This window comes from Drosophila willistoni, chromosome 3R, assembly GCF_018902025.1.
Source record: "Drosophila willistoni isolate 14030-0811.24 chromosome 3R, UCI_dwil_1.1, whole genome shotgun sequence".
Taxonomy (NCBI): Eukaryota; Metazoa; Arthropoda; class Insecta; order Diptera; family Drosophilidae; genus Drosophila; species Drosophila willistoni.
The window spans coordinates 33465216-33478311 of record NC_061086.1 but is presented as its reverse complement, the minus strand read 5'-3'; the positions used below and the strand labels follow the sequence as shown (position 1 = coordinate 33478311).

At 36.0% G+C, this 13096-nt stretch overlaps 3 protein-coding genes across 3 annotated transcripts; 2 read left to right on the top strand and 1 right to left on the bottom strand.

Moving 5' to 3' along the window:
* Positions 1–479: 479 nt before the first annotated feature.
* Positions 480–6789, bottom strand: LOC6649554 (acetylcholine receptor subunit beta-like 2). Its single transcript, XM_002072366.4, has 11 exons — positions 6651–6789; positions 6248–6441; positions 6057–6185; positions 5791–5976; positions 5589–5721; positions 5393–5520; positions 2931–3106; positions 2707–2859; positions 2558–2637; positions 1208–1314; positions 480–840 (listed from the first exon to the last, which is right to left on the bottom strand). The coding sequence occupies exons 1-11, from the start codon at positions 6706–6708 to the stop codon at positions 625–627; spliced, it is 1560 nt and encodes a 519-aa protein (XP_002072402.1). The 5' UTR covers positions 6709–6789; the 3' UTR covers positions 480–624.
* Positions 6790–7559: 770 nt separating this feature from the next.
* On the top strand, positions 7560–10079 carry LOC6649553 (zinc finger protein DZIP1). The gene is made up of 5 exons (XM_023179823.2): positions 7560–7672; positions 7730–8544; positions 8607–9322; positions 9386–9539; positions 9594–10079. The coding sequence occupies exons 1-5, from the start codon at positions 7570–7572 to the stop codon at positions 10044–10046; spliced, it is 2241 nt and encodes a 746-aa protein (XP_023035591.1). The 5' UTR covers positions 7560–7569; the 3' UTR covers positions 10047–10079.
* A 612-nt stretch (positions 10080–10691) lies between these two features.
* Positions 10692–12698, top strand: LOC6649552 (serine/threonine-protein phosphatase alpha-1 isoform). Its single transcript, XM_002072364.4, has 5 exons — positions 10692–11157; positions 11238–11586; positions 11681–11966; positions 12027–12174; positions 12419–12698. Exons 1-5 carry the CDS (start codon positions 11109–11111, stop codon positions 12568–12570), a joined length of 984 nt encoding a protein of 327 aa, XP_002072400.1. The 5' UTR covers positions 10692–11108; the 3' UTR covers positions 12571–12698.
* Positions 12699–13096: the final 398 nt, after the last annotated feature.

Below are 13096 nucleotides of genomic sequence, written 5' to 3'. Positions count from 1 at the left end.
TCCAGTCAAGTTAATTTAAGACAATCCACAAAGATTGCGACAGACTTCAGAAAGACATCCACATGAAGCAAACCAAAATAAATGATACTACAAATTATTTAGACAGCCAACGTGCCGTATGCGCAATGTCTGTTCTGACAGTGCATAGGGAACTTTTGCCACATTCATTTAGCTTTTGTTTTCAATTTCTCTTTTCTTGTTTTGTGTGAGAAAAGTCATTTCTTAATTAAAAATTAACGCAAAAGACAACTTAAACTGACTGTCCACAAAGCGAATGAAAGATAATCATTTCTAAAATCCAATACAAATGTCATTTGCAGGTTGTGTAAAATTGTCTTAACAGAAAATTAAATTAATTACAAAATTGCATTGGATTTAAATGAAACCCAATTAAATATTAATAATTAAACTTCAATTGAAGCCATTAAGTCTCCGTATCGCATTGAAGAAACCCATTTATTATATTAAAAACATTTCAATTTAATAGTCAAATTTTATTGATCAATGATTTCGCCTTAGAATCTTTATAAATTTTGTGTTATTAATATTGCTCAATGAATGTTTTGTTTTGTTTTTGATTAAAAATCGTGGCAATATTTATTCTGTTAACTGAATGTTTGCTCTTTAGGTCAGCACCTGCCTAACAATATCTGGTGGTAGCATAAAGTTATTTTTACGCAAAGGAATCTCGCTCAATTGCCGATCGATTGGCGATCTGGTGTCATATAGCGATGGGGATTGGCATATTATGGCAAATGTGCCAAACACACAGGATAGTGTGAAAAGCCACAGGAAGAAGCGATCCAATACCATGGAAACAAATTTCCAATCCTCAACAATCTGAAATGAAAACAATCAGACAATGTCAATTTAATCAATGACAAAATGCCAACGCAATAAAACTTAAAAGCAATAAAAAGCCAGCAAAGACAAATTTCATATCAAAAAAGTTATGATTTAATATTTTACAATTGTTTGTTGCACATTTGGGACTTGCATTCAAGCCAAAGCGAAGTTAAGAGCCATAAACAATCATATAAAAGGAGGAAAGAAACCAAAAAAGAATTTTATATATGTATTGTATATATACAATAACACGGGCCAACAAGGCACTCGCCTCTAGAGCGAACTCAAGGGTTCCCGTCAATAAAAATGGGCAATGGAAAACGAAGCAAAAAAAAAAAAAAGCTGCCTCTGTGGTACCCACCTCGTTATCCTTGTCGGCATCCTTGATATGCTGCGCAATAAATCTGACCGCACGCAATGCCTGCAGCACTTCGGGTGTTAAGTTGCGCGGTATCACATTGTCGGAATCTGTCAAAGATCCATTCACATTTGCCCACAGGAACAGAAGCAGCAGACAAAGTAGGATTCGCCAGGGTTCGCAGTCGAAGTCATCCCATGAAATTGCGAAAAATTGAAATAAAATATTGCAATAATAAATAAATTTTTGGGATGAGTGTTAAGCGCGGAGAGCAGGGAAATGGAAAAGATACCATTGATATGCCCAACCCCTTGTCTATGGGCATTATATGGGTGTACGTGTGTGTGTGTGTATGGGTACACAATATATTATACGACCTAGGCGAAATCAAGCCATCTCTTCTCTTGCCAAATGGGCTTTAGCCCCAAGCCCTAAGCATCTCGCCAACAATAACATAACAAAAATAAATAAAACTTCTGAATTATGACTGACAGTTATCAGTTTATGCCACATATGACAGACTCTTACTGGGGCTAAAATGAAATGAGGCCAAATTTGATATGCAGATATTACATTTAAATGTCCAATCATTTTTAAAATAACAATACAACCCGCAAACCCGACAGAAATCTATTAACAATGTCATGATGATTGAGGTTTCCACAACCAATTTTGAATAGAGCATTTTTATATTTATTTCAACTAAAATCAATTGTTGAGCTACCAAAACTGTTTCATTAGAACAACAATAGACAAACAATTGACCATTAGTTTTGCAAACGAACAAACAAATAAACTATTAAGATAAACCAATTGATTGGCTCATCAATTATTTAAAACATTGTATTTTTTATGGTTTGAAATATAAATCAATTGTGGGCACTATTTTTTCTTTAAATTTTCAATAAGTGGCAACGAACTTTTCATTTTATGGTTGAAGTTTAATTTAATAGTTGGCTAAACCTAAAAATGCCATCATCGAAAAGTTCATAAAACTTGCGGTTTGTCGATTCTCTCAATTCTTTTGCACAACTTATTTTATTATCCTTCACACACGGAAACACGCACATTCGCATACAGGCACATAAATAGCAACAATATCAACATCATACGACGCATGTCGTTAGATATGTATATATATGTGGGTATATCGAAATATAATATATATTTAGGCAACGCGTAAGTATTATTTGTCAGCAAAGCGTCACATCACCGTCCATCAATATCAAGTATGAACCCCTCAAATTAAATTTTATTGCATTATTTGCTTATTTTGGGAAATGATTTTTTTCAAGATTTTCGTATGGTGTTTGGTCAAAATATTGCCCCTGCTAGTGAATGTTTAATACTCACCTACAGAGTTCTGCATGCCATTATCATAAGCGCCATCTTGGCTATCCTTAAACTCGCTGGGGAAGTCGCTAATGCTGTCACTGTGTGTGTGCGTATATATAAGAAAGTATCGTTCTGAGTGCAATCAAATCGCATCAATTCGCACTTACCGCACATCTATCTCATTAGTACACCCATTACTGGGCGTTGTGTCATCATAGTCGGGTAGCGTATATTGAGTGCGTCGCATCATCATTAGTTTGGGCATAAAATGCAGAAATAGTTTGCGCACCAATGGCGACATATTGTGCGTTGAGGGTGATCTAATTTGACCAAATTGAAGGCCATATTGGTTGTGTATGCAAGCATCGACAGAGTTGCGAGTTTAACTTACCTGAAGTGTATATTTAGCACACAGACCGTTGTCCAGACGGACAGGGACACTAGGATCATGGTAAAGAGTAGATATTTACCCAGCAATGGCACTGCCAATGAGGTTGGCGGAATAATTTCGGCCAATAGCAAGAAGAACACGGTCAATGACACGAGTATTGAAATACATAACGTAACCTGTCAACAAAATGTTTACACAAAAATTTCTTTTGTCCATGGATCGCAACCAAATTCAATTTTTTGTTGTCATTTCTGTCCCTACAACACTCGCAAGAGCAATAATAGCAAACAGCAACAGCAAATGTAGCAACAATTAACAAACAACAACAAGGACTTTTTAAACCATAGCACAGCACAACACAAAATGTTAGATTTAGCCAATTACAATTAAGCCAAGACAACAAAATCAAAAACCAACAGACAAACTTATTAAGATAACCTGATGAATACAACAAAATCAGAAAAATACAAATTTAATTTTAAGTGAAACAAATTGGGGGAAAAGAATCACAAATCTCTCAAAAAGTTAACTCATCAATCAACACACTCACACCACAAGCACACACGCGCACGAGCGCACACATACACACATACCGTAATGTATCTAAAGTTCAGCATGTCGTATGGGTAATTTTTGGGAACAAGCAATTGTTACGTTTTGTGAAGTTGTTAATGGCCGTTAACGAGCAATATTTTTGATTTATTGAGAATCCACAGAACTATAAGATTCTGTTTATCCATTGAAGAAGTAATCCAAAACTATTCGTCTTCAATATTTTAAAGCTGTATTAAAAGTTTTCTTTGGGACATCTTTATGTTGTTCCTAGATATTTTTATTTTTTAACTTAATTGGGACCTAATTGAAAATTATTCATTTCTTTCCAGTATTTCATACTTCACTGATCACAAATCCCTTTGAAGAACATTAAACCTAAGTCTTAGTAAGTCAATTTCTTTAAATTCAAATCAGTTTTGTATAAAGACTTGTGAAGAATTTAATCTTATTTTATGTTTCGATGAATCAAATCAATCAATGACCAGTGGTTCTCTACTGTTTTTTTGAACGAGCGAATGAGTGAAACGATTGAACAAACAACAATTTATTTTCTATATTAATACTTAAGTCAACGACAAGAATTACGAGAAATTGCACAATAAAAAAACCTTGTTGTTTGTGCTAGTGTTTGGGATGTGTTTTTGTTGTGTATAGTTATGGATGTAGTTGTGGGTGTATTTGCGGGTGTATTTGCGGGTGTATTTGTGGGTGTAGCTAATGTGTTTTTCTTTTGTTGTGAGCTTTTTTAATTTCTGCGAAAAAGGCTTTCGATTTGGATTGATTTTCGAATTTAATTCAATTGAAGTGGTCACTTTTGTATGCATTCGATGAGAATTTACGTTATGAGATTTCACTACTCAATACAGCACAAATGATATTGAGAAACGGATTGTATATAAAATGTTTTAATATATGTGTGCTGCGATATCTGCTATGGGATATACGATATATAAAATTGATATCAATATATATATATATATATTAGTTTTTGGGAAAATAATTTAGAAACTTATTAACATAGAGAGTGAAATAGAAGAGGAGAGATCAGTGAAAGTGAAGGATAGTGATGTACAGAGGGACAGAAAAAGAGAGAGGGAGAGCAAGAAATACAAGTTGAGCTCTGTGAAAAAGAAAATTTTTCTTTTTAGAATTTTATGGACTCTTCTATAATGAGTTTTCGAATTTAGTTGAATGCCAATTTACATAGAGTTACAGAAAGGATACAGAGAGAAAGAGCTCAGCTTTAGAATAAAGAGTGTAAAGTGAAAAATTAAAAGTTTTCTTTTTTGATAGTTTTTCGGAGTTTGTGTAATCGAATGAAATAAATTAAGGGCAATAGGAACCCTTTTAGAAATTTGTTTGATAGTGTAACGGTTTAAAACGTGCTTTTATCACAATATTTCATTCTAACTAAAATATCTACAACATTTAAAGGAAAAAAAAAATATTATATAAATAAAAAAAAATTACCTATTTATTTTTTCGATTAATTTTAGTGTAAATTCTGAATTTTACATTCATTAATATGTAATCTTTCTCTTAAATAATAAATTCAAAAATCCTATAACTCATACTTTATAAGTTAAGCCTTTATAATCCAAGTAGATATCTCAATAGAATTAAAATTGTTTTGAATTAACATTTTTTGTCAGCAATAATTTGCGAATCAAAAATAATATTACCCTATTCTGCAGACTGTTTTACTTTTATAATCAACATAAAAGCCATAATGATGTCACGTTTAAAATAATATTTATTTACTCACATAGAGTAAGTAAGTTTAGTGACTTTCTTCGTTTTTGAAAGAAGCCAACAACATTCAAAATATAACTTAAAACTGTTTTTAAAAAAATAAACAACGAAAACAACATGCGTATACAAAACAAAATATAGTAAATTGCTGTTACCTTTTCTCCCGAATCGCTGGGCAGATAGAATACCAACACCGTGAGGAATGTTAAAGCCACACAGGGTACTATCAGATTGACAGTGTAAAACAAAGTTTTACGGCGCATAGTTAATTTGAACGTAATGTCTAATCAATGTAAATAAAAGACTCATCTATTAGTATCGCTTTTTTATCTTTTGTTGCCAATAACTTACCGGAAAATGGTTCCAAAGTATCGGGATAATATTCTTCATTCTTTGTGGCCGGAACTTCAAGTATATCCCATTCCACAGATAGATAGAATTCGGTTAAATCGATGCCTACCTGTACCAGATTGCTGCCAGGCACCTGAAAGATAAAAGGAAATTTGTTAAAAGTAAATTAGATTTCCTTTTTTATCCACCTCATTTTGCTTACTTGATCCAAATGCTTTAAGTCAACTTGGGCGCCATTGTAGGTCCACGAACCAAATTTCATAAAGCAAATTTGCTCATCATATGGAAAATATTCAACATTCATTTCACAAGATGACTTGTAAATTGCCGGAGGCTCCCAAAATACTTCGCCCGTATACTTAAGGGTGGCCTTGGTCATTAAAGTCACCTAAATAACGAACGAGAAATTTACAAATGTTAAGGCTTACAAATTTAAATGAAGTAAAGAGGCTTTGTCTCTTCAGTTACCTCATAGTTACCATCCCAATTGTTGTAGAGCACAATGTCGGGTACCCAAATATGCTCAGAGGGTACATAGAGCTGTTCCACGCCACCATATTCCTCTGGATCCCAACGTAACTTATAATCAAACCAGCGCTGTGAACAAATTTTTCAGTAAACAAATATCTACTATTTTATAAGTTAGAATCAGAACTTACCTGTTTGACCCATAAATTGGTGGTCATCACCTGATTCTTCAAATTCACCTCTATCAACTGAGACAATTTCAGACCCAACCATACTGTTAAGGTTTCTGTATTATTGACAACAGGTCGTATGAGACGATTATAGTTGCTCAATAGATCATCATAGAGCCGTTTGGTATCCGGATTGGCCTCAAAACTTATGGGCGCTAAAATAGAGAAAGTACCAAAACATTTTATCAGCTGTTTCGGCTAAAATCCCAAACAAATGTCAGCGCATGCGAATAGAAGCAAGAGAAAGATAATAAACGCTCTCTCTCTCACTGTCATTTTGAGGGCGCAGCATCCTTTATGGTATCGAAATTTTCACAGAAAATTTGTTGAAAAAGAAAATAAACAAATTTTTTTATTAGATTACCCGTTGAATTTGCCAAGGGCAATAACAGAAAAGCACATAACAAACTCCAAAATAACATTTTTAGTTCCGATTTTGCTTTCTTTGGTGCTTTATTTTAAAATAATTTCGTTCATTTTGTCAGTTAGAAGAACCTTTCACACTGAAATCTCAATTCAAACTAAAGTCAGAGAGAGCTGTCAAATGCAATGAGAGACAAACTTCGAAAGAACAGAAGAAAGTAAGAAGCTTTGGAGCATACAACGGTCCTTATGCAATTTGTATGAATTTGAATTCTGAATTTTAATCCCCCTTCATCTGGAAAATTTCCGCTCTACATTTTTAGAATATATTAAATATATTAAATTAAATCTTGTGAGTATTCAAGTAATAATATTTTATTAGCTTAAAAATTCAAAAACTTATTTTAAATTATTTCAATACTACTACAATAAAAAATTTTAGTTTGTAAGTTTGAAAAATGTCATGCTCGAAATTTGATGAAAAGTATGTTTTTGGTAACAAAACATCAGTTTTAATTAAAACGCTTAAATTGGCATCGAAATGTATGGAATTATATATAATACATTCCAATACATGCCCATAAGTACCTCAATATCTAAATAAATAATTTACACAAATGAGTAAAGCTGAAGGTGTTTTACTATAAAATAAATAATATTTATGGTCCAAACTAAAAGATATGATAATTCTAGACAAACTATCCGCCTTAGCCAATACACCAACCACATAGGTTAGTTAGGTCCCACAACCGCTTCAACCCCGCTTCTAGTCAAGCGTCGACTGTAACGTTGACAACCAGAAGCAAAACAAAAACAAAGTAATAAAAAAATTAGAGCAAACATTTCGATTTCACTTTAGTTCCGTTTAGTAGCTTCTGGGTATAAGAATTCATTGTTTTTTTTTTTTTTTGTACTTCGCCATGGGATATCAGGATAAGATCACAGATTTTCCACAAATGGTGCGTGAGGCTGGCTTTAAATTGCGTCAATATCGCGATGGTCCTTTAGACTGGCGTCAAATGGGTAAGCCTACAATGAAAGCAAGTAAAAAGAGATGTAATTAACCTTACCGCCTGACAGGTTCGTATGAAACGGAACGCATACTGCGAGAACAAAATTTCGAGATGGTGGACAAGGCATTGACACATCTATCCGAAGCCCCATTAGGCACTGTACTGGAGACGCATATTCTAGATAGTGGGATAGCCAAGTATTTTGTAATGTCCCAATACGCTATACAATATCTACTTTGTTGCCGCACATATCTTAATGAGTTGGTTGTGGATTTGCGAGAGGCTCATTCTGTAGCTCAGATAGATATAGCTAATCTGAGAAAGTCACTCACAGATTCCAATCATGAGGTGGTGCAATTACACAAAAAGATTACCCAAATCGAAACGATACGCGAAGTTGTCTATCCATGTCACCTGTGCACGAAGAATTTTATAAGCAACGAATCCTTAAATATACACATAGGACGCAAACATCGTGTGGGATCACCACCCAGCCTAAGTCAATCTGGTGGGGTTAAGGAGAAGGACAAGTGTCGAGATAATGATATGCATTTGATTAACACCATTAAAATGGAGTTGGAGATCAAGCAATTGAAAGAGCGTCTCAATGCTGCCGAACGTAATATCAAAGAGCGAGGATCAAAGCATTTGGGAGCCACAAGTACTACTGCTGATAATTCAAGTCCTCGGATGGATCAGCGCACTGTTGGCATTCAGAGCAATCTGGTTGAAGAAAAGGAGAAGGAAGATCTCAAAAGTGAGATGACCGAACTAGATACTAGCCCAGAACGGAAGGAGCGACTTCATGGACTGGCGGAGAAACTGCAACATTTTGAGACCTGGCAAATGCAATTAAAGCAAAGCAATGAACAGTTTGTTCAGGTAGATCAGTTTGCTATCTTTCCCTTTATTTCTTACTTACTACTTTTTATTTCTTTTTGCAGGACATTAATAAAAAACTAGAGGATCTCAGTCATGCCCTTGAGCAAAATAAACAAGCTATTACAACAGATGCAGCGAGTCCATCCACAGAAGAGCGTTTAGGCACTCCGCGGCTAGAGGATTTGGAGCGGATCCTAACCGAAAAAGTAACTGAAATTGGCAAAGTCAGTGCTAACAAACTAGAAGAGGTTGTTCATCACTTGGAAATGGGCTACAAGGATAAATTAGATGCCCTCGAACGTGAACTGAAGCAAATTAATACACGACGGTTATCAAACGAACCAGAAAGCAAGCTGGAACCCGTTGCACTAGTAACAAATGTCTCTAAAATACCCAAACCCATTGTTAACCGTAGAGAAAACAGCCTGGAGCACATTAAAAACCAGGTGGAACAAGAATTTGTGGAGAAAAAACGAGATGATGACACTTATTCCATTGAGGAACTGCCAAAACCTTTAGTAACTCAAGTTCAAGTTCAAGTACATGAAGCAAAGCAGCCAATCGTTGAAAGTTTAACCGCCAATCAATCGAACAAAGAAATTCAACAAACCAGCGATTCTACGGACATCAGCGAAAGTCTCAGCCATGAAGACGATGACAAGGCAGAGGGACAGAGTCCCAGCGAGGAAGATAGCGAAGTTTTGACCTCTGATCGAGAGTCTTTTGAGGAAATTCTGAAGAAGCCATCGCCTATTATTAATCCTGCCTTTAAGATGAGGTAAGTACTCAAATTAATTGTAAATTAAATTAATCAAATGCCCTGATATTTTATTCTCAATAGTCCTCCAAAAGCTATGACTCGTAAGGATATGCGCAAGCTTGTTAATCGTAAACTGAGCTCTCATGGATTTGACATGAAATCGAAACAAATTTCCCACACGTCAATGAAAAAATTAAACATGGAATTGGCCGAGAACCGCAACAAACTGAAATTGGTAAGAAAATTGGTTAACAGAAGAAGAATTAATTATTTACTTAATCATCGCCAGCAATATCCAAATTTCTATGCTACTCGCAATCGGATACGTAAATTTGTTGAGAAACTCTGTTCCGCCAAATTGCCCCAACATGCTGAGGTTCTATTGAAGCACAAGACGCCGCTGCAACCGATTGAAGTGCCCAAAAGAAGAGCGAAGAACCAACGAGCAGTTACCACAGATGAAGACAATCTGGAAAAACAACCAGACGAAAAGGACGACAGTGCATCGTCTAGTAGTCGCAGCACCAGTCCTCCTCGGCGACAAGTATCGCACGACTTTAAAGCTCATCTCGATCAGATTTTGGTCAAGCCAGTAGCAGCAGTAGCTTCCAAGTCCTCTCTAAGTGCCAGCGGTAATGCTAATCCCAGTCCAAATGTTCGACCAGTGCCGCTGCCTAGAAAACGAGTAATGTTCAATACTTTGAGCAGTGGTAAGAGTTTTAATGAACACGACGAGAATTAAACGAATAAAAACTTACCCAACTTTAAATAATGATTAGAATATCTCCATTATATCTTCTTATATTCATTTCTATTCCTTGAAATTCTTTTTAACGTGAAATTGATATTGTAAAATTTTTCATTTAGCCCCAACTTTCAATTTGGAGCCAATTGAAAATCTGAATTTTGGATAGAAAATTGGTTCTTTGGCGAGGCTCGTTTACGACACTAGTTTAAACTAAAGTACTTTTTTCCTTGATCTACGAAAGAAAGTGAATTAAATTTCCCGTCGAATGAAATATTTTTCATTAAAATCGGATAAAAAATAAAACCCTTTTTTGGCCTATCAAAACAGGATTCAGACCGTTAACGCTCGCGTTTTAAAACGCGTGAGTAAAACGCTCGAACATGTGAGTAAGACGCGCGAGCATGTTCGAGTTTGACTCTTTGGTTCGTCGTTGGTGCGCTCAGCCCTTAGCACTTTCATTATCGGTACACTGATTTCAAAAATATCGATAGTTGTTTCGTGGTGGGAGGCCAGACACACTTAACACACTTTCGCACACTGAACGCAGAAAAAACGCTAGCGTTTACTCACGCGATTTAAACCGCGTGAGTAAACCGCTCGAACATATGAGTAAAACGCGCGAACATGTTCGAGTTCGTGAGTAATGTTGTGTTTACGTGTTTAAGTGGTTGCACGGTCCGTCGTCCATCGAAAATTGCGTTTTTAACTATTTTAAAATTGCAGCAGCTGCTTAGGACTACTAAAAGGACGATCTAATCGACATAAAAAACAAAAAAACAGATGAACGAGTGAAAAGATGAGAAGGATGTCCCACTAATACAAGTACATACAGTTTGGAAGGCAGAAAAATTTTGCTCTCTGTCTGTCCCTCTTTTTCTGTCGCTCTCGTTCGGTGTTCTCTCTCTGTGGCCATCTCGCTCACTTGTTCGTATAGGAAAAGCAATATCGAAAGAAAAAAAAAAAAAACTCTCACCCCCAATAACAGTAGCAAAATAAACACAGATAAGAGAACAGGCGGAATAAACGAATTGAAAAAGCAGGTGGCAAGGGAAAATCATGTCCGATATCATGAACATCGACAGCATTATCTCCCGTCTGCTGGAGGGTAAGTGTTTTTATCAGTATTATTCCTGGGCAAGAGCCCCCCTTCTACCACTAACTTTTGCACTTCTTCTTCTTCCATAGTGCGCGGAGCACGTCCTGGTAAAAATGTGCAACTGTCAGAGAGCGAAATACGCAGTTTATGCTTAAAATCTCGCGAAATATTTCTGTCACAACCCATTCTATTGGAACTGGAGGCTCCATTAAAGATATGTGGTGACATCCATGGACAATATTATGATCTCTTACGTCTATTCGAGTATGGCGGTTTCCCACCAGAATCCAATTATCTATTTTTAGGAGATTATGTGGATCGTGGCAAGCAATCTCTGGAAACAATTTGCCTACTTCTGGCCTATAAAATCAAATATTCCGAAAATTTCTTTTTGCTGCGCGGCAATCATGAGTGCGCCAGCATTAATCGCATCTACGGGTGAGTGAGCTTTACACCTACTGGGCCACTAGGCCTTTGGTTTATTACTCTCTGTGGTTGTATGCATTAATTAATTAATTTTGTGATTTTTCAGGTTCTATGATGAATGCAAACGTCGTTACACCATTAAATTGTGGAAAACGTTTACGGATTGTTTTAATTGTCTGCCCGTTGCAGCAATTGTCGACGAGAAGATCTTTTGCTGTCACGGTGGCTTAAGCCCGGATCTCTCGTCGATGGAGCAAATTAGACGCATTATGCGTCCCACAGATGTACCCGATCAGGGTCTGTTGTGTGATCTGTTGTGGTCAGATCCCGACAAGGATACAATGGGTTGGGGCGAAAATGATCGTGGTGTAAGCTTTACATTTGGAGCAGAGGTGAGTAAAGCTGACATCATAGCCTTTTGAGAACATTATGCAAATAATTTGCTGTTTTAGGTTGTGGGTAAATTTCTACAAAAGCACGAATTTGATCTTATCTGTCGTGCACATCAGGTTGTTGAAGATGGTTACGAGTTCTTTGCCAAACGTCAGTTAGTTACGCTATTCTCAGCGCCCAACTATTGCGGAGAATTTGACAATGCGGGTGAGTTAATCATTATCGGTCATCAGTTGAAATTGTGTGGGTGGATGCATGAATAGGGCATGATCCATTCAAATAAACAAAATGCCATGTGGACTTGAGACTCATCTCTTAATCTCAAAATGTGAATGATAACCCTTTTGCGCCCTTGAGATAACGTCATCTTGGGATTTGCTACTGACTGCTACTGAGATAATCGTCCCACCTATCTATCTCTCTCTCATATTGTTGTTGTTGTTGTTTACAGGTGCCATGATGTCCGTGGACGACACATTAATGTGCTCATTTCAGATATTGAAACCCGCCGATAAGCGACGATTTGTATATCCCAATTTCGGTAGCTCAGGGCGTCCATTAACTCCGCCCCGAGGTGCCAACAATAAAAACAAGAAAAAATAAACCGTTAAAAACGCACAACAGCAAAATAACAGCTAATACTAAACGGCCACATACACACAAAAACACACACACATACACAAATGAAAAACCAATTGAAAAGCGCATAAAAGAATAACTGAGTAATGAAAGATGTTTGTTTTTATCGAATATTGTGTAATCGAATCGTGAGCAACGTTATATATATATATATATATATATATATACATATTATATATATGGGTATATAAATCTATATAAATTAGCCTATTTGGAAAAAAAAATGAAAAGAAACACAAAAATTGAGACACTTTAGTTCAAACTAATTGTAGTGTTAAACACTGCATAAGCATGAAGAATAACTTATCCTAATGTATTAATTTTATTTGTTATAGTCTCTTTTGCCCCCCACCCACACCTCGCCCCTTCCTTGCGCAATATATACATAGACACACACACAGCAACAAAAAACAGACAATTGGATAGAGTAGTAAGTGCAAAAAGTATACGCACTTGGTTTTTGTATTTTCCTTTTTTTGCATTTGCACAG

Bases quoted from the DNA above. Each gene is read 5' to 3' on its own strand.
- LOC6649554 (XM_002072366.4), bottom strand. From the start codon at position 6,708: ATGTTATTTTGGAGTTTGTTATGTGCTTTTCTGTTATTGCCCTTGGCA. The intron at 6,186-6,247 runs GTAAGTTCTGAT...ATTTGTTCACAG, and splicing joins CCAATTTATGGGTCAAACAG to CGCTGGTTTGATTATAAGTT. The intron at 2,860-2,930 runs GTAAGTTAAACT...TGGTCAAATTAG, and splicing joins GTGCTAAATATACACTTCAG to ATCACCCTCAACGCACAATA.
- LOC6649553 (XM_023179823.2), top strand. From the start codon at position 7,570: ATGGGATATCAGGATAAGATCACAGATTTTCCACAAATGGTGCGTGAG. The intron at 7,673-7,729 runs GTAAGCCTACAA...ACCGCCTGACAG, and splicing joins TTTAGACTGGCGTCAAATGG to GTTCGTATGAAACGGAACGC. The intron at 9,323-9,385 runs GTAAGTACTCAA...TATTCTCAATAG, and splicing joins AATCCTGCCTTTAAGATGAG to TCCTCCAAAAGCTATGACTC.
- LOC6649552 (XM_002072364.4), top strand. From the start codon at position 11,109: ATGTCCGATATCATGAACATCGACAGCATTATCTCCCGTCTGCTGGAG. The intron at 11,587-11,680 runs GTGAGTGAGCTT...GTGATTTTTCAG, and splicing joins AGCATTAATCGCATCTACGG to GTTCTATGATGAATGCAAAC. The intron at 12,175-12,418 runs GTGAGTTAATCA...TGTTGTTTACAG, and splicing joins CGGAGAATTTGACAATGCGG to GTGCCATGATGTCCGTGGAC.